The sequence below is a fragment of the Haplochromis burtoni genome, unplaced genomic scaffold, assembly GCF_018398535.1.
Source record: "Haplochromis burtoni strain Fernald_Lab_line unplaced genomic scaffold, NCSU_Asbu1 Contig_115, whole genome shotgun sequence".
Taxonomy (NCBI): Eukaryota; Metazoa; Chordata; class Actinopteri; order Cichliformes; family Cichlidae; genus Haplochromis; species Haplochromis burtoni.
Window position 1 is genome coordinate 1,447,659 of NW_024582476.1, and position 24,107 is coordinate 1,471,765.

General features: G+C 39.6%; 3 protein-coding genes across 7 annotated transcripts; 1 reads left to right on the forward strand and 2 right to left on the reverse strand.

The window, feature by feature from the left end:
• Window positions 1–48: 48 nt before the first annotated feature.
• pigw (phosphatidylinositol glycan anchor biosynthesis, class W) lies at window positions 49–3,645 on the reverse strand. Its single transcript, XM_005928450.3, has 2 exons — window positions 3,495–3,645; window positions 49–3,110 (listed from the first exon to the last, which is right to left on the reverse strand). Exon 2 carries the CDS (start codon window positions 3,105–3,107, stop codon window positions 1,641–1,643), a length of 1,467 nt encoding a protein of 488 aa, XP_005928512.1. The 5' UTR covers window positions 3,108–3,110; window positions 3,495–3,645; the 3' UTR covers window positions 49–1,640.
• A 388-nt stretch (window positions 3,646–4,033) lies between these two features.
• On the forward strand, window positions 4,034–17,229 carry LOC102310761 (unconventional myosin-XIX). 5 transcript variants are annotated; one of them, XM_005928448.3, is made up of 24 exons: window positions 4,035–4,312; window positions 5,522–5,633; window positions 6,127–6,275; window positions 6,542–6,655; window positions 9,271–9,400; window positions 9,487–9,556; window positions 9,650–9,752; window positions 9,859–9,955; window positions 10,096–10,172; window positions 10,782–10,872; window positions 11,022–11,187; window positions 11,413–11,486; window positions 11,572–11,693; window positions 12,225–12,338; window positions 13,085–13,261; window positions 13,366–13,503; window positions 13,616–13,723; window positions 13,837–13,907; window positions 13,991–14,064; window positions 15,264–15,406; window positions 15,594–15,723; window positions 16,014–16,099; window positions 16,208–16,531; window positions 16,609–17,229. In XM_005928448.3, exons 1-24 carry the CDS (start codon window positions 4,253–4,255, stop codon window positions 16,720–16,722), a joined length of 2,844 nt encoding a protein of 947 aa, XP_005928510.1. In that variant the 5' UTR covers window positions 4,035–4,252; the 3' UTR covers window positions 16,723–17,229. The 5 variants fall into 5 exon arrangements, 3 of the variants coding, with proteins under 3 accessions (XP_005928510.1, XP_042079537.1, XP_005928511.1); XM_042223603.1 differs by having other exon boundaries at window positions 5,472–5,633; window positions 16,609–17,228; XM_005928449.3 differs by lacking the exon at window positions 4,035–4,312 and adding an exon at window positions 4,319–4,932.
• Window positions 17,230–17,342: 113 nt separating this feature from the next.
• On the reverse strand, window positions 17,343–23,481 carry znhit3 (zinc finger, HIT-type containing 3). Its single transcript, XM_005928447.3, has 6 exons — window positions 23,023–23,481; window positions 21,032–22,445; window positions 20,344–20,375; window positions 20,161–20,226; window positions 19,628–19,705; window positions 17,343–19,509 (listed from the first exon to the last, which is right to left on the reverse strand). Exons 2-6 carry the CDS (start codon window positions 21,097–21,099, stop codon window positions 19,316–19,318), a joined length of 438 nt encoding a protein of 145 aa, XP_005928509.1. The 5' UTR covers window positions 21,100–22,445; window positions 23,023–23,481; the 3' UTR covers window positions 17,343–19,315.
• Window positions 23,482–24,107: the final 626 nt, after the last annotated feature.

Here is a 24,107-nt window from a genome sequence, read left to right on the forward strand (position 1 = left end):
AAAGTCGATTCACGTTCACATTGTAAGTGTAGATTGAAACAAATCATAATCTTAGTGTATCATAGAGTATAGTATATCATATTATAGTTCGTGGCAATTCAGACATAAAACTAAACTTAAATAAATTCATTCATTGTAATTTACTGGATTCTTTAGAATAAACTGTTTCATGTTTCTAGAGCCGATGATAATGCTCATACGTTTGTGAGGATGGTGGTGGGAATAGACTGATGATAATGCACAAAGTGCATAATTTTAAAATGATTAAACAAAGCGTAGATTTTATTGTCATATTTCGTTGTATAAACTAGAATAACCACTGAGATTTGAGTAGAACATTACTGTGAGAAAAAGAAACAGGTGCTTAATAGCTGCATGTTACATTGAGGGTTAGGCTATAATTTTAGCTCATTTTAACAGTCAGATTTGACAGTGAAACAATTGTGATGGAGTTGAGCTTTATTCAAGGGGCCAAATAAAAATATTTAATGAAACAATTGGGAAATACAAGCATTTTTCTTCACAATCCCCTTCTTGTAGGGTCTGAGAAAATAACTGGTCAAATCAATATAGTGACAAATTATTAGTTTAATAATTTATCAGGAGTCCTTTGGAAGTTGCAAATTATGGACATAATTCAAAGATGTTTGCCATGCCCTTACTGTCTGCATGTGCATCTTTATTTTACAGATTGTGATCAATGTCATATTCCAAGCCTTCATGACACTTTTTTTCTTCCCATCATTCTACTACATTTTGATCTTAGTTTTATGTGTCTAAACAATGCAATTTCTTCATTTAATTGTCCATTATTTTCTATTTAACCCTTCTATTTTGTGCCTGATCAATAGTTTGCATCTTGTGTTGAAGTCCATTTTCTCTCATTAAGTATTTTCTTTATGATAGACTTGGATAATGATGATGAGTGGTTTCATGGCTGGATGTTGTACAGGGTTTCATCTTTTTCATGGAAATGATACTGCGATCATTCACCATTTTGTCTGCTGCTGATATCCTGTTCCTTGAACTTAAAGAAGAAAGTCTGCACCTGAAGTCATGCTGTGGTACTACTTTTAGCTGCTCCTGTATTTCCAAGATGTAGGGGTGATAACAGCAGGTAGCTCCGCATATTTGGTTTGACATATTTTTATGCCAAAGGCCCTTCCTGAAACAACCCTCAAAGTATTTTTTTGTCCAATCCCAGGACTGAACTGGAAATTTTTTACTTGTTAAGCGAGTGTTTAAATCATTATTTTACTGTGGTATTCAACTAAAATAATTTTTTTAACCTGAATGCGTAATATGTATGCGCATAACTGTAACAAAGTCCTTCTTCATCTTCAGTTTAATGTCACTCACTGTGAGTGGAATGCAGAAACTAGCAGCAACAGATTACATGTTTAGAAAAATGCATACAAATGCAAAATAACTGAGCCTCACTGAATATCGTAGTTCATGTCCTCATTTATTCACCCATATACATATAAAAAGATATTTGCATAAAATATTCTGCACAAGATTATTTTCAGCATGTAATCTTTTAAATGTCAGTTGTCTGGACTTTCAACGTCTGTCACTCCAGCAGTAACAGACATTTAAACAACCTTTAAAATAACACAAATCCTTTTCAGTGCACAGAATTACCAGAATTTGACTGTAATTCCATAGAAATGTAATACATATATCACAAAACAATTTATGAACATGTACAGCAGCAAAATACACAGTGAAAAAAAAGTGCTACAATTAATCGTGTCCACAACTGAGTTGGTCAATCCTGTCATGACATTGGCAAGCAAGAAAAACAGCAGCTGATTCCTGCTGACAGCTTGAATGAGGCACAGTCTCCCTATTTCACCGCTCTTTTTGTCACCATCGTAGTGCTTTTTGTACAAATTCCATGACGAAGGTACAAAGTGACAGCCGGATGCTCTTTTAGAGAACAACAGAATGATATCAACTAAACCGAGGCAGGACAGGAAAAACAAGGACTGTGCGACACTCCAGAGGTAGAAAGGGAAATTGGCCAAGCGGCGAGAGACTGGTTCCACAAGCGTCTGACATGCGTGCAAAGCAGCATACAGGGCGAAACTTCCCAACAAGAGGCTAACAAGTGTTCTGAGCCACTCTCTAACATTGGCTCGTGGCTGCATCACATAAAGTCCAATTTGAACTCCTGAAAGGTAGATGGCCACATAGCCAAATATAGAGAACAGGCCCTCTTTGTTAGCGTGCAGAAAGTCCTTTTCTCTGTCAGTATTGTGGATGATAAAAGCTTTGAGCCCTGAAGTCTCCAGAGTGAACTGATAAAATCCGCTGATCAGAAGGGCAAAGATCCACAGCAGACTGGTTGGTAAAACAACTAAAAGCACAGAGGCCATAACTCTGACGATGGCTAGTGTGAAGAAGAAATTCCAGTGGACGCCGTATTCTGTCACGTGCTCGTGGTAGCTGGTCATTTTGACACTCACTAGCCTCCCCATGCCAAGAGCAACCAGGGGCCAGACAGACAGGAGCTGCTTTGCAACACGACTCATTTTGGACCCTGAGATGTTCCTCCTCCGTGCTTCAGGGCACACCAGGGCATTTGCGAAGATAAACGCTCCAACTCCAAAGTCCATAACCCCTGTGCCATAGGTCTCCGTTTTAGCATATCGTCTTGGGAAGACACTGAAGTCTACGGCCAGAATGCTGATGGCTGTTTTCACATTTACAAACACCCTGAAGAGAGTCACAAAGGGAACCTGATTGAATTCAACGTGACTCTGCAGAAAGGCGCTGACAGTGTTCTTCGGGCACCCACAGCAGATGTAGCAGAACACACAAGCAGAAAAAAAGGTCAGGCTCACGGCGACCTGGTGGAGAACGCTGCTCAGAACAGTGCACGACAGGACGAGGGGTACAATGAGAGCACAGAAGTCTAGAAGCAGGTGAGAAAACAGAGGGTGTGGTAGTGGCAGGTTCCCTTTGGCTTGATAGTAAAGTATCAAAAAGAGCCCTCTGTTGACAACACACACTGGGGAGAGGAACAAGCCCAGGGCCACCTCCTCCAGGCTGGTCCCATTGAGATTGCTGACAAATGCCTCCTTCAGTTCCCTCTGAGCCATGGCCTGCACACATTTGAATTCATTATTTTAGACGCTGAAAGAAAATTACTGGTAAAATCATTGAATACGCAACACAGACAGTGGCAGATTAAACCATCATGTGTTGATTTTGCTGGGACAAGGATAGACTTTCTGAATAAAAGCTGAGCGTGTCCAGAGGTGTCACGGACATACAGGCGAAGCAGCCTTTATTAGTAGACACTGACTTTTAACGAAGTACTGGGAAAAACAATGTACCTAGATCATCAGCTGGATATGAATTTCAATTTGAACTTGCAAACATAATTTCACCAGTGCTTACTCAGTGCAGGGTAGGAATTCATTTCTCTCGTCTGCTCTACGTCCTTTACACGCTACAAAGATTATTTACAGTTTATAAGAACTTACCCAAGGTTTGTCTGTTGCGGACTGGAACTAGCTTACAGATATACCGGTTTTACAGCATTTCTAATTACAACTGCTGAAAGCCAGGAGACTAACCCAACCATGATGTCTGCACCTACAGAGAATGCCTTCGCTCATTTCCGTATTGGTTCTCTTGACGCATTCAGGGGAACTCGGATTTCTGTCAACTTCCAATGATAACGGCGCAAATATTTTTTGTGCATGTTGAATTAAACGACTGAAAAAAGGTATTTACTTACTATTTGTAAGATTTTAGATTTCACCACCAAAGAGGCTTAGCATCATCGAAATCAAATAAGTAATTTATTGGGCCCTTAATGTGGAAGCATATTGGAGGACGTAACAAGAAAACTATTATAACAATTATAACATCGAATTAGCTGGTCATTAAAAAGTTAATCTTGCTAGGTCATAAATGTCCCAGTTTTAGGGAAACATGTCCCTCATAGAAATCCCAGCCGGTGCTGGATCACAGGTACATCTGGGTCCGTGAATCAACAGGAAGAGGGCGGGAATAAATGCGTGGTTTGGGAGTTCGGGGGCAAGGCGGTCAGACAGACAAGCGGGACAGCAGGCTCGCTGAAGGTTGTCCTTAAGGAATTTTTTTTACAGTAATAGAAATAAGTTTTAGGTCTGAGAATTAGAATAAAAGACCAACTTAATCAGTACAAAGCAACGCTTTTTGTCAAAGTAGTGTTTCGGCTTACTTTTAAGAGAGACACGAGGGCAGCGGTCAATCAATGAGCTCTGTGGACGACCGACGGGACGTTAGAGAAGGATATAGAAATGGAGGAGCAACGGTGAGTTGGAGCATGAGTATGACCTGTCCACAGTTTTTCTGTTTACGACATTTGCCTTTTTGGTTTGTAAATTAAATTAAATAAATAAATAAATAATATGATTAAAGGTAACTTGACTAGGAGAACATTAACGAGGCTGTACCTGTCCTCAACTTTTGATTGGTTGGATCTAATTTGGACTCTCTTTGGAGTATTTTATTAATACACAAATACCTGAGACTCAATAACATTTCCGTTATGCAGCGTTTATGATGATGATGATGATGAAGATGAAAATAGTGCATGCAGTGTAAGAAATAAACGAAGCTACACTTATAGAAGAATAGCTGCGCATTTTTTTTTGTTGACATTAATAACGCAAAAGTATGGTAGCACCAGGGAACGTGACTCGAGATGGTCAAATAGACGTGTTTTGGGCCATTTTTGAACGTGTTTAAGTATATTTCAGAGTGCGATGCCCTGGGCCGGTCAGTGTCTCGTTGTTTGTACACTATGCTTTACATGGAGGTAGTTGCTAGGTTGCAAGTATGTAATGTATATAAACATCATTCGCTAAATTGGCAAATTATTGAATGGCGTTTGGCGTGAGCGCGACAGCCAAGGTCTGGAGGTTCTCACAGGTAATGGAAAACTAGAAAAATTACTTTGTCTTCCTATATGTTATGTTTGTAATTATATTTATAGGTTAACTAGCTTAATAAGACAAACATTGCTCTAACAGCGATTTCATGTAGGCTACCTGCTATGAGTCAATGTGCCCAGGGAATTAGTCGTCTAGTAATGGGCATTAAATTAATGCAATTATTTACGTGGTTTAAAAGTGGCCTTGCAGAATGATGGTATGTAGGCTACCTGCTGTTGGATTAAAGCTGTCTGTACACACCTCAGACTGTTGACAGCAGTCAGACAGCCTGCAGGCCCATGCCTTGAGTTAATGGCAAGATAAAGTGGAGACCTAGTTGTCTAGGTGATGTGATTGTATGATTTAATTGAATAATAATATATTTAATATCCCTAGCTTCCTTTAGTTCTTTAAAATTGAACCATATTCATAGATAAAATAAGTGTTTTCCCTTATTTTGTTTATTATCTTTCACTTTACTCCGTATGTGGTAATGACTAACCATTTTACATACCTTTGGCATTTACTTAACTTGAGATGTTAAGTAATAGGTGAAGGCATTAATTCAGAAAGTCCATCCTCCTCAGCGGTCCCTTAATGATTCACTGGAGGGAGAAATTCAGGCCTTCCTCATTGATGAAGACCAACTTTACACTTACGATGACCTCACCAAAGTCAACCCAGTGACCCCAGCGACAGGTATCCATCTCTAATGTCTCTATCTTTTAAATCACTTGATAATGTAAATAGAATGACGTAATAGGGCATGCTTGTGCCTGCTGGTTGACCTATTTAAATGATTTAACTAAGCTTGAGTTTAGGCAGTGTTTTCCACTGTATGGCACCTCAATCTTGATCTGCAGTGCTGGCAGTGTATTATTTGTCCACATCAAGATAAAATCTGCATGGTTGATAAAATGTTAATGTGTGAATGACTGCTGATGCAGTGTTATACCTTTAGCCTTTTCATTACAGCTTTACTTACGTTTTCATTCTTTTTATCTAAGTTTTGATATATAAGTGTAGTCATACTGATCTATTTTGTAGATCATATGTCAAAAAAACCTTGAGGAAACTACATTACAGTACAGATGATTATTTTTAAAACATTGTGTAGGTGCATCTGTAAACATTTGTAACAATGCAAATTTTCCCACTTAATGTCTGATAATATTTGTTCTTTCCCTGACAGTGCTGAAATGCCTGCAGGTCAGGTACAGCATGAAGGTGTTTTACACCCATGCTGGCTGCACCTTGGTGGCTCTTAACCCCTTCCAGCCCATTCCAGACCTCTACTCTCTGGATGTGATGAAGGAGTATCATTATGCTCATCAGCCCCAGGTATTTCAAGCAGCTCCCATTTGTTTTGGTTTTTTATTTGGCTAGCATATGTAGATATATATTTCTGTAGATTTGTGCTATAATGGGAGAAGATGAATAGTGGTGCCATCAGTGAGTGTTTCAAATCATCCAATGATGCAGACCTACTCAGTGAAACTCAAAAGTACTGCTTTTATTAACATCTGGGAGGTCTTTAAGCTATTGGGTGCTCTGCATGCAGTAAGTATGACCATCCATTTAATAAATCTGGACATTTTTGCCTGCAGGAGTTCAAGCCGCATATCTTTATTGTGGCAGAAGAAGCCTACAGGAATGTTCGGGGCCAGCTGGAGCCGGTGAACCAGTCCTTGGTGGTCAGTGGTGAGAGTGGTGCTGGAAAGGTAAACCAGACACATGCAGCATTAAGCTTAAAGTGCAAGCTAACTGAATAATGAACCAGAATGTCAGCTTACTTGTTACTTTTTGCAACGGTTTGTCCAAAACAGAAGCACTTTGCATGATTTGAATTGCAAATCATTAATAGACGATAGTTAACTGAAAATAGTACAATGACAAGTTGTCATATGTTAAAAATGGCAAATGTTATTGTTTTGTGCAAATGATATGCTCATTTGAATTTGATATCTGCAGCATGTTGGGACAAGGGCAATGACAATCTGGAAATGTGGTGTGATGCCAAAAAATATTGAATGTTAAATTAGATCAGCTGGTAACAGATTATTAACATAACTGGTATTTTAAAATATTGAAAGCACCCCAAAGCGGCTAAGTCTTTCTGAAGAAAACTTTGAGTTCAGAATGATGTTTCTCATCATAAAATTGAGTGAAATCATTATGCAAGGGGCAACTATAAAAATCAGTGTCAAAGCCATCCTATTCAGGCCCTCGGGTATTAAAACCTGAATTAAAAACAGACACGGTTGTGTGGTGGAAATCACTAAAATCCTTTAACAGTGAGCACTGTTCATTGTTGCTTCCACAAATACCAATTAAGATTGTACAGTGAAAAAACCTGTAATGTTATGTAAATAATATTGAGCAATGACACCAGCTTGTTTAAGAAGGACTGAGGTGAAATGGAAAACTGTCCAGTCAAATCTTACTGGAAAGAGACATTTGTTTTTATTTATATTTTACTTAGCTTAGCAAGTTTTTTGAAAACTGGGTTAAACAGTATCATAAAAAGTTGACTGCTCAAGTGGGAGTATGAGCCAGTTTACTGTATATGGACTAACCTGATTGGACACCAAGAGCCAGATTTAGTGGCAAAACCCTCTTTTGATGTTTTAAAAGCTGCTGTCGGGATTTACTAAAGAGGTGCAGTGTTAGTTTTGAGACTGAAAGGTGTAGACACAAGAACCTTTGCAGCTGGCCTTATTCTAAATGAGTGTAAGAGTTTCGTTTTCAGAGCACAAAATTCTGGGAGGAGAATATTTCAATGAATCACATATATGTGGTTTTTGGAATGAGGGGACAAAGATTATTGGAAAGAGTTTGTCATTAAGACAAAATAAAAAAAATCATTTATAGATCCCACAAGGGAAATGATTGTGTTACAGTGGCAGGATAAAGAAGAAAAACGGTACAGTCTACAATAAATAAACAACATAGTAAAGGTGAAAGAGCCACAGGCGCATACTGTGGGAGGGCAAATCATTTTTATATACACAACAACAAAAACAAAATAAAAATGTTTAAGTTGGAGAAGAATAAAAAGTGAGACTGAAATTGTTCAATAGAGTAGTGCAAATAGCATTCATAAATATGTACACTTTAAATCTAAGAAACTGCTGCAACAATGTGTGATGCAGAAATATGTGTGTGTAGTCTCATGCCTGACCGATGTGTTCACCTGTCATGGAAGGAAAAGAAAGAAGAGTTATGGCACAGTTTCACAGGAAACGGCAGAAATGACATGCTGAAGCATTCTGTATGGCAGCGAGGCTGAATTGGTCTGAGGGAAAAGGAAGTCTGCTGCCTCAGTAGTGTGTGTGATTAATTGTCCGTGATGCAGATTAGTTTGTTCTCTTATCCCTCACTGACTCAAACACCTTCAGATTCTGCCCAACAATGCTTCCAGCCTTGTGAATCAGTTTGTTGATCCTGCTGGTCTCTCTGGGACTGATCCTACCCTGCTAGCAGACAATGGCACTTGCTACCACAGACTGGTAGAAGTCTGTCCTATAACTGTGTAACACATATTTCTGCTATAGAGTAATCCAGATATTTTAATGTGGCAGAGTGGAGTTTTACTGAACTGAACTTACTTTAGAGCAGGGGTGGGGGAACTCCAGGTCTCAGGGGCCGGTGTCCTGCAGGTTTTAGATGTGTCCTTGATCCAACATAGCTGATTTAAATAGCTAAATTACCTCCTCAACATGTCTTGAAGTTCTCCAGAGGCCTGGAAACTAATCATTTGATTCAGGTTTGTTGACCCAGGGTGATATCTAAAACCTGAAGGACACCAGCCCTTTAGGCCTGGAGTTCCCCACCCACAGCCTCACACAGCCTGGAGAATAGAAAAATTGTGTCAAAGTAACATCATCAATAACCGAGTGGCAGCTTAGCATATTGTTAGGTCACCCACAGAACTTTTCACTCCCATCAGCACATTTTTTGCTACTGCAACATGACACAGTTTTTACCCCGTTTATTAGATCTGGCTCTTAGTAATCTGACATCTGTCTGTTTTTATTAATGCCCCCAAAATATTTCTCCTTGTTTACTGCAGTTCATCATACATGCTATAGTCATACATGCTATAGTCTAGACAACCCAAATTCACCATCCCACAGAGAGTTGTATGCCGGTATCTGCAGTAGTTTGACTGGCATAAACATCTCATGCATTCTTTCCTATCACAGATTTTTATTACTATTTTTTTAAAGTTATTTTTAGATTCTCTTTCCACCATGCCCAAAGTTGCTTTTTTTTTCCCTTTTTATTTTTTGTTTAAAAACCTCTGCTTGTCTCTTAATGATTTGTTTCTTTGTAGACGTGGACATCTCGCTGCTTGATGAAGTACTATGCCACAGTGGCGTCCGTCTCAGTGGTGAAGAGTCAGGACACAGTGGAGAGGATCGAGAGGAGAGTGCTGGACTCCAACCCTGTAATGGAAGCTTTTGGTAAGAGAAACAGAGGTGTTTCTGTTAATGTGAAAACTGATTCCCATAAACGGTCGCTCATCATCATCAGCATATGTTTCGTTTAGGCAATGCCTGCACGCTCCGGAACAACAACAGCAGTCGTTTCGGAAAATACATTCAGTTACAGCTGGACAGGTATTTACAAACATTACTTGAGGTGGTATCGTCTGAATAGTGTTCTCTCTTACTTTCCCAGATTTGCGGTCAATGTGTCGTTTTTATTTAAAGGTGTCAACTTTTAGTTGGGGCGTCTGTACAGACATATTTACTGGAGAAGACCCGGGTGGCCTGCCAACCAGCTAATGAAAGAAACTTCCACATCTTTTACCAGGCGAGCGAACAGAGCTGCGCTACAGCTCAGAGATGTTTTACTCCAGATATGTAGTAATTCTTTTCAGTATTAACATACATGAACAGCGAGCGATTTAATGTTTCAGATGATGAAAGGGGCCACAGATGAGCAGCGGAAAGAGTGGAAGATGTCACATGACCAAAGTTTTGTTTGGCTGCCAAATTCTGAGAAAACAATTGAAGGTTGGTGTCCTTTTTTATGTGTATTATGCAACATGTCTACACTCATTTTTACATTTTATTTCATTTTTAGACCCAGGTCATTTTTGTTTTTTTGGTAACAGCTATATAATATAAAAATATTATTATTATTTTTTTTATAGAGGATTGTTTCCATGAGACAGTGGAAGCAATGGTTCATCTGGGCATCAATGCAGAAAGGCAAGGAGAAATATTTAGGGTAAGAAAGGATATCCTCTACTCTGCATTCTTTGCATTCACACTGTTGATTGGATTGGTGGGCAGATGTACTGGACATTTTAAAATGTTATTTAAAGTGCAGTCTAGTCTATAATGTAGCTCTCAATGAAGGCCACAGACCAAAATGCATTATTCAAGTAACAAGTGCTGTTAGATCTTCTAGCTCAGGGTAAAAGTTGTTGACAAGTATTATGTGATGCATTTTTAATAAACACGTCCTTACTACTACTTACATTATAGTGGGCTCTAAGTGCTTCTCAGAGGGTGGTCTGGGGTTTGCACCCCTTAGCCACGTCAGTCATATAATCTTGCTGTACTATAATTAAGAAGTGCTTGTCTACAGATGGAGATTCTAAAGCAAAATCTGAGTTTCTCATACTTCCTATCAGGTTAACCTTTGGACCATTAGAAAGTTTTTAAGCCAGTCCACTGAGTCAGTCTGGCTAAATCTGCTGTAGGACATTGGGCGTGGGGTCTCGTGGGTGGTGAGTGGGGATAGCATGTTATCTCAGCTCTTTAACTTTCAGTGGTTTATGTGCAGTGTTGTTTTTTTTTTCTTCCCTCTCTCTGTTGTTGTAACACATTACAGATATTAGCAGGAATTCTCCAGTTGGGAAATGTCAGCTTCTCCTCTTCAGCAGATGAGTCACAACCTTGTCACCTTGATGCAAAATCTAAAGGTACTGGATATTGTTTTGCTTTTGACATTTGTTATAAAACATTTCCAGATAATGAGTGATTAGGTATATATGGTAGTTACATTTCCATGTTTTTTGTTGGATTGAGTAATAAGTTCCATGACATCACCACACCTGTCTCCTGCCTTTAGACTTCTTGCAGAGGGCTGCTGAGCTGCTGTGTGTTCCTGCTGAGGAGCTTCAAACATGTTTAAGAGTAAGAACTCTGAAGGCGGGGAAGCAAAGCGTGCTCAAGCCGTGCTCTCAGGCAGAGTGCAGTGTGAGGAGAGACTGTCTAGCCAAAGTCATTTACGCCCAGTAAGAATCTCCATTTGACCATCAACAACTTCTCAGAGTGCAAAAAAACTGTTGCTAGAATGGATGATGATGTGGGAACATGTTTGTGGAAACTCTGCTGTCGTCAAAGACTTAAATGTTAAACCGTCATGCCGTTTTCTGTTTACAGTAAACATGAATATTGTCTGTTTACAATCATTATAGCATCTCCATGCTTGAAAATAAGTGTGTGACTTTTCCCACCAGGTTATTTGAATGGCTGGTTACATTCATCAACAACAGCATATGTGCTGATAAATCAACGTGGTGCAACTTCATAGGTAAAAGCATTACTTTCTCAGATAGTGCTGAACATGAATTTCCAGCTCTATAGCCAAGCTCACAGAACTCCTCTGTAATCTTCAGGAGTCCTAGATGTGTACGGCTTTGAATGTTTTCAGACCAATAACCTGGAGCAGCTGTGCATCAACTACGCCAATGAGAAACTCCAGCAGCACTTTGTGGCTCATTATCTCAGAGCTCAGCAGGTAGTTTTGTTTCTCTGAAGGTAATCTGTTCAGATTTCTCAGTGGGCTGCTATTTTGAGTGCTCAAGCAGATTTCAGATTTAATCTGTCAACAAACTAAAGTGATTTCAACATCTCCTTTATTAGGCTATGGGATAATAAGATGTTTAAATGTATCTCAAGAAAAGTTTCAGAACTGCTATATTAGACATGAACAGCAGCTAGATCATCAGATTGTTTTTCCTGCAGCATTAATGTCAGTATTTCATTTTACTATTAAATTTGTATGTTCTACATAGATTTTTATCACTATCATCTGATAATGCCTTTCACTACAGTAGGTGGCACTCATAGGGAGCATTTGCTAAGGGTCAAACCAGCTAATGCAAAGAAAGCCTGGCTATGTTGAACTTCTTTTGCAGTGTACTCCTCTGACCTTGGGCTTTCAGGGGGTTCTTCACTTTTCACAAAAGCTCTAGCGATTGAAAAAAGATTAAAATGTCTTGTATGTGAATTTTCTTTCTTTCTTTTTTTTAATCACTACTTTTTCCAGGAGGAGTATGTGTCAGAGGGTTTGCAGTGGTCCTTTGTCAAATACCAAGACAATCAAAGTTGCCTCGATCTTTTAGAGGGAAGCCCCATCAGTGTGTTCTCTCTTCTTAATGAGGTATGCTGGCCATTAAGAAACAAACAGAAGGAAATATCGTGCAGACTCAAAAAAAATAAAAGCAGAAAAAAACAAAATTCCAACATTTTACCAAGCTGGGTTTAATTTTACACCATTTCTTCTCTTGTCTACTTTTATTCTTAAATGTCCTAGTAGTAAATGTGCCAGATAAGCAAAGTGAATACAATTTACTACCATCAGAATACCACCTTTGTGGACATTTCATGACCAGAGGTCTTTTATACCTTGTAGCTTACCTGAATAAATCCAGGTGATATGTATGATAGACGTGTCACTTGCACATAGCTGTCTGATTTTTGGCGATGTTACTGGGGCACTTTCTTGTTAATGTCTTTGATGTCTGTAAATGTGAGGCCTTTGTTGTGGTTTTATTTCTCTGACACACCACAAAACACAAATGGAATTTCCAAAATAAATAAACAAATAAATTAATTTTTATTTATTTTTTTTTAAAAAGGAGAATGTAAAAAGCCACCAAAATCAGACCTTCAATCATTAGCGTGATTTTGCATTCTAAATAACCTTTCGGTTGGTCTTCACTGAAAGGCAGTATGGGGGTAAAATCAAAAGAAGTGCGACTCGTTTTGATAATCACCTAAACTCCTGAAAACAATTTTTCTGAATCCTAAAAACACAAGAAATCAGTCTGCATAGTTGTGTAAGGAAGTGTTAACATGTGCAAATTTATGTTACCATGTTTAGTTTTGTGTTTTTACATATTGTAGGAGAGTCGTCTAAATCGAGCCTCGGATGCAAAAACGTTCCGAGTTCGTCTGGAGAAGGAGCTGTGTGACAATGCTAACATCAGCTGGGACAAGTTCAGCAAGGTGCCGCACTTCACTGTGGCCCACTACGCCGGCAAAGTTGGCTATCAGATAGAAGGCATGGCGGAGAAAAACAAGGTGAGAAAAGCTTTCAACTGTGTCAGAAATAAGCTGAATATGTATTCCTTTACTGCACTTCTGCTTAGATACTGATTTTCATTTATCTATGTATTTATTTTAAGGACCCAGTGCCACCAGAGCTAATTAGCCTGCTTCAAAAGTCCAACAACCAGCTTCTTCACCAGATCTTCAAAGACAATGAAACTGAGAGTCAGATTAAAAAGGGGCCTGGTAAAACCACTGTGGTCTCCAAGTTCAAGGTAGGATCCAGCTCTAGCCTTCATAATCAGGGCAATATAAGCTAGTCACAACCTCTTTTATAGTTTGGAGGCTTTAGTGCTGGCACTGGTAATTGCTAATATCTCATTGTAGAACTCACTGGAGACCCTGATGAAAATCCTCCACTTCACAACTCCTCACTACACTCGCTGCATCAAGCCAAACCCTGAGTGCAAGCCACTGACTTTCAAAAAGGAGGAGGTAGACAGTCTACTCGCATGTTTAATAATCTGTGTTTTAACACCACAAAGACAACACTGACATGTTTGAACAAAAGGCAAAGGTTTCACTTGATCCTTGCTGTTTGTTTTCAGGTTATCATTCAGCTAGAGGCCTGCGGGATTGTGGAGACCATCCATATTAGTGCTGCTGGATTTCCAATAAGGTGAAACTTTATTGGAATATCAGCCTAATGTACCATTTAATTTCTGCTGGATTTTGGTTGACGTCTTGTCTTTTGGTGCACAGGATTCCTTTCCAAAGCTTCCTGCAACGTTACGCACTGATCGCTAAACACATAAAGTTGGGGGGTCACAGTGTTGGTGAGTACAGCTTGTGGTTGAATCCATTTCTGGTCAGTTTCGCATGTTTCGTGTTTGGGGAAAATCGTGATTTTTATCTCCTCTCTTTAGGTCTGCTGGTTTATTCTGCTTTTCCTTCAGTAGCCCTCTTAGTAAACATGATCCTCAGTACTCTACTCTCCTTGGGAACTTTTTTAACTTGGTGCATTAAAAACAAAATAACAAACAAAATTTGCAACCTTTCCAGGTAAATGCATGCATGACTGTTGGAGCTTGCCTTGCATGTTCCTGCATTTTTTTCTCAGTTATTATGTATCAACTGACACTTAGCTTCACTGCTGTGTTCAGCTGTCTTTTTGTCTTTTTTTTTTGTAAAGTATAAGGATGATGGTCAAAAATGGTTTGGGAAATCTCCCAACTTTTTGTCCAGTGTGAACATGGAGTTGACGTTAGATGGATTTTAGTGATCTTGAATATTAATTGTACTTGTTTTAGTGACATTCTTTTACAGCCCACATCATAAATATTGTGATAAAATGTAAAGTGTGTAATTATGTAAATGTGCACAGTGCTTTCTTTTTATTTCTGCATGCTGTGTGAGACTGCAAGGATTTATTAAGGTCAAAAGAACCACCTGTGGATGACATAACACCTGATCTAGACATTAATGTTCCTTAGATCTTACTGGGTCGCGTTAATAGCTGGATTTTGACAGACTGATCCGAAGGTGGATCAGAGTGTTTAAAGAAATGCTTTCGAACCCAGGAGCCTCCTGCTGTGAGGCAGCAGTACTAACCGCTGAGCAATGTGCTTCCAGTAAGCAAGCAGGCTCGCCTTAGTGATTCATCAGTTGGACAAATGCCTAAACAGACTTACAGAGCTGCTGTCACGTCTGTAACTTCTTAGCACGTGCATGCACAACCTGAATGCTGCAACATGCTGTGTATTATTATAAAAGTTCATATCTCCTCTGTGTTCCTCTCCGTGTGCATGTTAAAAGATTAAAAAATTGGTGTTGAATTCACAGCACAGCGGCTATGGAAGCTGTGCTGTTGATTCAGATGTGTTTGCTCCCTTGCTGTTCTTCACCCGTTACACTTTTTAACCTCACACGCTGTTACTGTGTGATAAACCTCAGTCTCACAGTCTGAGTGCTGCACAACTGTGAACATTACTATATCTTTAGTGGATCACTTAATCTAACTTGTGCTTGCCTTCAGTGTTAGATTTGGAAGCTGACACTTGTCCTCAGCGACATGTGGAGAAGATCCTCAGTGTGGCGCTGAAACACCGCTGTCTGAGTGAAGAGCACAGTACATTGGTGCATTGTGGGAGGACTAAAGTTTTTCTCACACAAGTGATGGTCAGTCATTTAAAATCTGTGTGTTTCATTACAAACAAACAAGCTTATTTATTTTTAGAATTCCTTCAGCTTCTTATTTTTTTTTTGTTGCATTTTGTTTGTTTGCTATGCAGTCTAGTTGGTGGTATAAATGTTCCAGTTTTCTTTTTCTTTTTGAGCACACTGACCTGTCTGACTCGTCTCACAGCTAGATTTACTGGAAGATCAGAGGAAGAAGATCCTGTCTCACTGCGCCTTTACCATTCAGTGCTGTTGGCTACGGTACCAGCGGGGCAGACGACACGCCCACCGCCAGTCTGCTACTTTGATCCAAGCAGGTGAACTCATAATGCGCCTGTGAAGTAATGCAAAGTGTGGCCCTGTTCCCGCAGGTTCTCTGCAGGCTTTGACCTGACGGCCGGGCCCACGGTGACCAGCTGCCGGTGTCTGCACACTCTGTATTCAGGCTGTTTATCCCTTTAACGACAGAGCCTATCACAAATAACTACTTCAGCTGTTCAATACACATGTTCTATTATTACTGGTGCTTTATTTATTTATTTATGGTTCTTGTTCTGCAAGAGAAACAAACCTTTAGAATAAGTAACTTGTTTTAAACTGCCTGCAGTGGTGCGGTCTTGGCTAGTCAGGAATCGTGTCCGGAGATGGAACAGAGCAGCTGGAGTCATCCAGAGCACCTGGAGGAAGTGGAGGGTGAGATTCTATTTGAACGCTTATCCTCATGTGTTAAGTTTTACTGCTTTTTTTCATTTCACTGTAAATAACTTTGCTTTTATTATTATTTTTTACATCTTCTTGCAGTTACTCTTGAAATCCTTGGCTGAAGCAGAACTTGATGACGCAAAGGACCTGGTGGAGGAGGATACACCCGCACTGACTCCTGTCGTCAGGGAACGGGGCTCAGTACAGCTCTCCACCATCCCGGAGCCCGTCACGGTGCAAGGGTGGCCCATGGGCCTGGCTCTAGCCTCTGCACCGTCCATGACTGTGTCTTTGACAGCCACAGGCTTCCAGAAGATGATGTCTGTCATCGCCTCCCTCAACTTGCCATCCAGGAGGGGAGAGTACCAGGTGAAGACCAACCAGTACACGGAGGAACTCGCCTCCATAAGGGCTCAGCCCAAGGTGAGGACACAAACACCTTCCAGAAACGTTTTCATTTTGTTCATCTGATGGTCTTCTCTTTCTCGTTTCCTGCACAGGGATCCGTAAAGCTGCACTGTCAGCGATCTCCGCTTCTCTACGCTGACAGGCAGCCGGACCTGAAGAGCGACGTGAGGGGGTTCAATGAGATCCTGCTAGAGAAAACTCTGTAACCGCTCCCTCAATGCAAAACGCTTCTTGCAGTGAAGCAGCTGCTTCTCCATAATCTGACATGAAACATGGTATTATTTCATGCTGCCACTGTGTATGTAGGTTAAAACACTAATTGCCACGTTTGTTTGTTTTTTGTTTTCTTTTTTTAAACGAAGGTCGAAACTGATCTTACCCTGTCTTACAGGGATGAAGGGAATTATAAAACCTGCATCCTTGCATAATTATTATTTATCAGAAGCGTTTATGTAAGCTGGTGCAGTGCTAAAAATCACCTCCAGTTGCCTTACGGCCCCAGAGATGACAAAATATATATAAATATATCACCTAAAATTCCAAATCTGAGTCAGGAGAGTGGATACAATCCTCAGCTGCATTTAAGATAACGTAACCCCTTCTTTTCATTTCTTTTACAGAAAGAAATGAAGTACCATTCACATTTCTCTGTGAATGGTACTCGTGGCCATTGATCAGTGGGCTTTGATCAGTGGTTGTTGATCAGTGGTCATGAAAATGTGCATAATTATGATGAAGGAACTGACCTCCCAACCCCATTGTTCCTTCAGTGGGCTGGTTTCAGTCATTATGCAAATGTACTGTTTATAAGATTGGGGAAACCTGCAGTCAGCTGAGACTGAAGAAGTCACTTGGATGAGTGACGAAACGTTTCTCCCACTGAAAACGCTGCGTCCAGATGAACAGAATCAACTTTAGGGGATTCTTTTACAGAACTTGCCGTGTTTGTCACATGTAGAAAACAGCACATGGTATAGATGGGATTATGGTGATGCAGGATAAACACTAACTCTTTTTAAAAGAAATCTTTGTAAAACTCAAAATTTAAGGCATAATCTTGGCACTTTTTTTTTAAAAGAAAAAAAAATACCAGGGCTGCAGGCTTTTGTCTCCTGATAGATGATCAGAGTATTAGGCCTCGAGACAAGTGCCTTTCTTAGAATCCACGGTCAAACCACATATGAGCTGTACATGTATTTATTGGGCTGATTATTTATCTGTGACTTAATTTTTCCAGTCTTCTGTTTCTGATTCTTGTGTAGTTTTGTGGTTGCTGCTAGGAGGAAAATGGTAATCGAGCAAATATTGCACGTTAAGCGAATATTGCACTTCAAAAGCATGCACATTCTTATGTAATCAACAAGATTACACGACAGGGTGTCTACAGGCATGAGCAGGTAAAATGTATTTTATTAATTTTCATTCTTACACCATTTTAATAGCCCAGAATCTTTATCTTGACTGATGAGCAGGCTCTGATATTTTCAGGGTGTCCACCAGTGTAATCGACAGCTTGGTTGTGCATATTTACACTTTGCTGGCCTGAGGCTTCGGGGATTTTTATATTTTTGAGGCAGTTGTTTTTAAGCACCATTAAAATTAGTTAATCATTAGCCTTTTTCTTATTACCCCTGAGCAGCAAAAGGCTGATTGTGTACTGTCATCACCCCACCAGGCAGGCAGCGCGGACATTTAAGTTTGTGAATGCAATAACTGGAGAACAAGGTGATACCATAGGTGTGTTTACTAAGAATGTTGGACAAGTTTGTATGTCAGTGACTTCGACCTCAAGGTCGGAGCAAGTTGTCTGAAAACCTCGTCAACAAAACATGACACAGGATTTTGAAATCGACACTGTAGGTGTGTCTACCATAGAACTGAGAGGAACCACTGGTGGTCGACAGTATTTTAATGAAAACAGGCAAACAAGGGTATTATTGTACAAATACTAAAGTCATATGATCTAAATGTGTTGAGGAAGCAAAAACAGTGGAATAGTGTGCCAGAAATTCTCAATAACTTGAGTAAAAGCACATCAGACACATCCACACTAATACGTTAAGGGTTTATATTGATGAGTATTGAAGAACTTTCAGGGAGCTGTAGACACCCTGCATAACAGAAACTTCACTGATGTGAAAAAGGATGAACCCAGGTTTATTTACATCGCTGCTCTTTGTCTTATGCACGTCAACAAAATATGTCTGAACCACTGTGTGAATTTCATCCAAAGCAATGCAGTACTGTAACATATACCAAAGTCTTTTTACACTACAGTATTTGTGTATGATAACTTGATTTTTCTTATCACGATCAGCTTTGATATTTAAACTTTGAACAAACACATTAGCAACAATCATAGAAATCATTGGAGCCTCTCACTCCACACTTAACTTCAAGAGATTTCCTTTTTTCATTTTATCCACACAAATTTAATGACTTGGATATGTAAACGTGTCCAGGTTATTATCAGAAGTTATAATATGGAATTTGTGTATTTTAACTGTTTTGTTCTTATTTTCTTCCGTTTCTGTCAGTAGTACCACGGTATCCATCGACTTGTATGTTTAAATGTTTTTGTTGAAATGTCAGTTTTAAAATGTTTGGATTTCCAATCATCACTTTCCCCTTGAAGTCTTTACATGTGAAGTCTTGTTAATGGCAACTCTGGGAATTTTTACAGTTTGAAAAAGTTGGGGCTTTTATTTGAACATTATATACATACTGTAGTTTGAAGTCACAACACAAACTGCAGCAACAACACTACAAAAATATATTTAAAGAAATGAAAGCTGGATTTTACAAGTTGGCATCCTCACTTGATTTTGCATCATTTTCTACAATTTTCAAGCACTGATCAGAAAATTCCATAAACAGCGGCTCCTGCATGGCGGATTTCATTGCATCCTCTTTACGCTCTGCACCATCTATAGAGCACAATAACTGCCTCAGATGAGGATTACAGAGCAGGTCCTTTAGCTCTTTTGACTGGCCTGGAGATAAAGAAAACAGCAGTTACTCTCACACTACTTTGTGTTAACGTGCCATTGCTGTTGCACGACGCTTTAAATTTCAAGTGCAAAAAATGAAGTAGGGGTGCTGGAGAAATACCTAACATCTGGAGCCTCTGCAGAGGAACTTTGTCAGTGATGTCATCTTCATGCAGAAGATCATCAACACTCCAAGACTCTGCAAAGACATCAAAGAAGGGAAATTCTTTTTAGGTGTTAGGTTTACTCGTAATGCCAGACAGGAGTACTGTCACAGACCGTAGCATGATTTCATTTACTGAAGCTATGCTTAAACGAAACTATTTGGAAACTTTAGGCCAAATATTTATGACAAATGTATAAAATTCATCTTCCCCAAATGATTATATACCTGTGTCTGTGCTGTGGTCACTGTAATGTAAATATTTTTTAAATTCAGATCATCACCTCTAAATACAGTATTAGTTCACAACTCTGACTAAATGAACAAGACTGAAATCTAAAACGGTGCTCAAGAAAAAGCATATCACCCTTTGGATGAGGGCATAATCATGTAATATTCTAAATATGTTTCTTTTAAATGCCGCTGTAATATTACTTATTTAGTAAATAGACCATATAATCCCAGTGCTGATGAGAGGAATGTAACTGTACCTGTGCTCACAGCAGTCTTTGTTTCAGGATTTGAAGGGGCAGGCTTGTCAACAGGAAGGCAGGTATCTGCGAACAGGAAAAAAAAACAAAACCACTTATTGATATGATAAGAAACATCTCTTTGGAGTAAAGCCACAGCTCATGTAAAAATGTGAATGAAAATTTTAGAACAAGCTAATTTACCTTTATGCTTTTTGTAACAGCCAAGTGAACAACTGTAAGAGCCAAAACACTCATAAGGATCAAGCACATCAAAGTACTCAACAGTGTTTAACACATTTCACATGTGATTATTCTAAACAGGCATCTTCATTTATTACAAACTTAAAACACACTCTAGAGTCCATCAACGGGAACATGACAACTCTGAGCGGGTAATGTCGATGCCAATCACAGATTGTGACAAACATCATGCCAGCAGGTGGCAGCACTGTCGTCAGCTTGTCTACTGGCGGTACAGCACAAAGAAGAAAAACTGCACTAGCACGATTTGACCTATGTGGGTTACCGTCCCATGTGGTGTACACAGTAATAAAAACAATGTTTTTCTTACTGCTAAGCTAACTGCACACACATTTTGTTAAATGACAATCTGTGAATACAAAATATTTGATTTTTATTAAGCGGAGTAACAAGTATCGAGTATATTCAGTGAAGTCCAACGTCACAAAAGTAATGTACCTCTTCATTCTCTCGGTAGACAAGCTGCTTATGTTAGCTTTTTTCTTTCTAATTTACAAAAAATCAGATTAAAGAACTGACTACTGTAGTATTTGTTCCCAAAGGTTTATCTGTGGTATTCGTAGCTAAGCAAAACAAATGCTAACTATAGGTTAGCCCGCAAACAAACATTCAGTTAAAGTTTACTTACTATCTTATTTTGCAGGCTGGACATCGGTATTTTGGAGTCCGTTCGCTGCACACACTGCATAACTCCATTTTCTTTTGAGGGAGAGGAATTACTTATGAGGGAAAACAGTCTGTTAGCGTGCGGTATATGAGTCGTAGGCACCAAAAAATGACGCTTTCCGGTTGTTTAGCTGTTCCTTCAAAATAAAGGCATCACAGATTAATTTGACTTTCCGGTAGAAACAAAGTACAAAATAAAATCCAAACACCGGGAAATATCGGGCGTCTTCATGTCCATTTTAAATCTGTCTTCGTTTCATATTTAGACCGAACGCAAACAAAATTCCGCTGCGGATACACATCCTGATTTGATTGCGCGCGCACACACGCACGCAAATACTATTGGATCATTATACTAAAATGTTTATCCGCAATCCGAACAGCAATTGGTGTCTACGAACTGAATTACAGTAATGGCTATTGATGGGCCCAGGTAGATAGTGCTTTATAAGCCAGGCAAAGATGGGGCCAGATGTGTGTCTGCTGAGTAAAATCCCCAAATCATAAAAATGCATTTAAAAAATTTATGATATACCTGTAATATACACTCTGGGCTACACACAGTTGCGATATAAAAGGATGACATGCCGCCACAGGAAACCAACGTATGTAAACTAATTTTGGGTATATTTTGGGGTAAGATGTCTCCATAGTAACCAACCACCTGTTTCAACATCCTTATTTGAGAAAGAACTTCGAATGTGGCATGTGAATTGTATACAGATTTTTTTTTTAATTTATATTGATACATTTATTTAGATTAAAAGTTTTACTTCTATTAATAACAGATTTTATCCGAAAAACACCAGAGTGTTGTGTATTTTCCTTAATCCCTAATCTGTTAAATTATTATTTGCTTTTATGGATCCATTGTTATTATGTTATAAAGCAAAAAAAATTTAAGAAAAACCATAAATAGAGAAGCACCAGCCAAATGTCTTTGCTCTGCAAAGTATACTCCCCCCTCTATGATATGATATATGCCCATATACCATGTCCTTTAGGGGTTCTGAGATACAAATAAGCACTGCCGCATGGAATCGAACCCCATTTCAAATGAAAACATGACACTGGTTCAATTACCATCAACTTTTTAATTTGATTTAAAATCAGCATATCTCCTGCACCCACAGTGGATATATATCTATACATCTAGCTTTCAAGCACACAATCCACTGACTTACATAGCTTAACACAAACTATTCTTGCACAGCTGTAACTTGAAGGAGGGGGGGGGGGGGTCTTGTTACAGGGAAACCTATGGAATGGAGGGCTGCCTTGTGACTAATGGGCACGTTCCTGGTGTCACGGCACTCCACTCACTGGGTCAAGAAGGCAGAGACACTTGGCCATGGTCAACATCAGAAATCCGAAATCTGTGTGGAGAATTATATAAAAAAGAAACATAAATACATTGTTTAGTAAAACGATCTCAATGTTTCCCTTTTAAATTTAGGTTTGCTGACATATACGTTTTTTGTTTTGTTTTGTTTTTAGAGAAAGCAGGCTGGCGCTACAGGTATTTTTTATTTATACATGAGCAGTTTGTTCTATGACATATCAAAAAGCCCCGCATATTTTAATTTTTGTTTTGACAGACAAACGGCCCGAAAGCTCAAAGCAGCCAAAAATAACGCTAAAGAGAAATTAACTGACCCAGTTACTGACAAATGATAACCTGTTTATTTTCCTCCAATGCTAGCCTGAGCTGTGGGGACGCTCAGTCCATTCTGAAGGCCACAATGCACAATATCACTTTCTCCGCCTTTTTCAAGGACAGATCGCGATCTCCTGACTGCTGTTACAAAGGCAGGTGTTGTTGCTCCTCTGTGGGTGTGAACTGTTTTGGCATGGTGTCGTTGGCTGGGCTGTAAAAATTCCAGGCAGGATTGTTTTTCTATCACAACCGTTCAACATAAACACAACGTTCAGACGACACCAATCCATAGCTACCTGTAAACATCGCAGAAAAAAAGCCATCAGGATGACGAGCTCTTGGTTCTCCTGCGTTTCATTTGGCTATTGTGATATTTTTCTGCAATCTTCCTCTCGTGCCCTGCAGGGCAATGGCGGTTTGTGTTCAGCTCGATTTCCCTCTTGGACCTTCCTTTACCGCCAGCGTGGCCCGAGTACTCTAGCAGATTGTAGTAGTCGTACTGATCGTAGTAGGCCTCCTCGAAAGAGACCAGTCTTTCAATATCTGTCGCCATTTGGACACGGAGAGCAGCACTTGTTCGCAGACAGTTTCTTGCAGCGAGTAAACATATGATGTCACGCCGTGTTTATATACATGCAGTCATGTGATCACGGCTGTTCCACTTCCTTCTGTTTTTGAGGCGAGCACACGGACATACCAGAGAGTTTGTAAATTTAGGGTAAACACCCCCTTTCTGGACTTTTGTTTTCAAAGGGGGCGCTCGCGAGCTAGTTCAGGGTGATCAACGTTTAGCCCGCGACATTTACATTCCGCAAACATTTTTGCTAGACACCTTTGCGATAATTTAAATATGCTTTATATAGATATTTCCGGAGTTCAATTGTATTAAACACATTTCTGTGAAATTTAGCGACATCGCAGCACCATGAGCCATTTTACGGCATCCGCCATTTTGATTTCAGGCATGAAGCCAGCAGCAACAGAGAGCGTGGTAGCACCAGTCTCCTGATGGCATCATCTTCAACCACCATAACCAGCTGCTTCTGCGGATAGAAGTTTCTGTTAACCACGCTTCAAACATCTAGTTATCGTTTGTACACAGATGCTTCAAAAGGAGTATGCGCTGTCGTAACTCCTCGACGGACCAGTCAACAGGCGCTAGCAAAACTGTTTCTCTGTGGGAAAAATATAAGTACATAAATGTCGTTTTATGGTTGAAACCACCTTCGCTAAAATAAAGAGGAATGCTGTATCTTTTGTCTAAAAGCATGTGTAAACAATTATTTTATCAGTTTAGCTCACCTGACATCAATTTCACCAAATACTCTCTCGCTAGCGCCCTCTGCTGCGCTCCAGGGTTGAAGAAACAAGTGGACAATTT

What these genes read in the sequence shown, in the direction of transcription:
- pigw (XM_005928450.3), bottom strand. Translation starts at nt 3,107, where the DNA reads ATGGCTCAGAGGGAACTGAAGGAGGCATTTGTCAGCAATCTCAATGGG.
- znhit3 (XM_005928447.3), bottom strand. Translation starts at nt 21,099, where the DNA reads ATGGAGTTATGCAGTGTGTGCAGCGAACGGACTCCAAAATACCGATGT. An exon ending in CTGTTACAAAAAGCATAAAG is followed by an intron (nt 20,227 to 20,343) that starts GTAAATTAGCTT and finishes TCCTGTTCGCAG; the next exon opens with ATACCTGCCTTCCTGTTGAC. An exon ending in GCAGAGGCTCCAGATGTTAG is followed by an intron (nt 19,510 to 19,627) that starts GTATTTCTCCAG and finishes CTTTATCTCCAG; the next exon opens with GCCAGTCAAAAGAGCTAAAG.
- LOC102310761 (XM_005928448.3), top strand. Translation starts at nt 4,253, where the DNA reads ATGAGCTCTGTGGACGACCGACGGGACGTTAGAGAAGGATATAGAAAT. An exon ending in ATTATGCTCATCAGCCCCAG is followed by an intron (nt 6,276 to 6,541) that starts GTATTTCAAGCA and finishes TTTTGCCTGCAG; the next exon opens with GAGTTCAAGCCGCATATCTT. An exon ending in GTGAGAGTGGTGCTGGAAAG is followed by an intron (nt 6,656 to 9,270) that starts GTAAACCAGACA and finishes GTTTCTTTGTAG; the next exon opens with ACGTGGACATCTCGCTGCTT.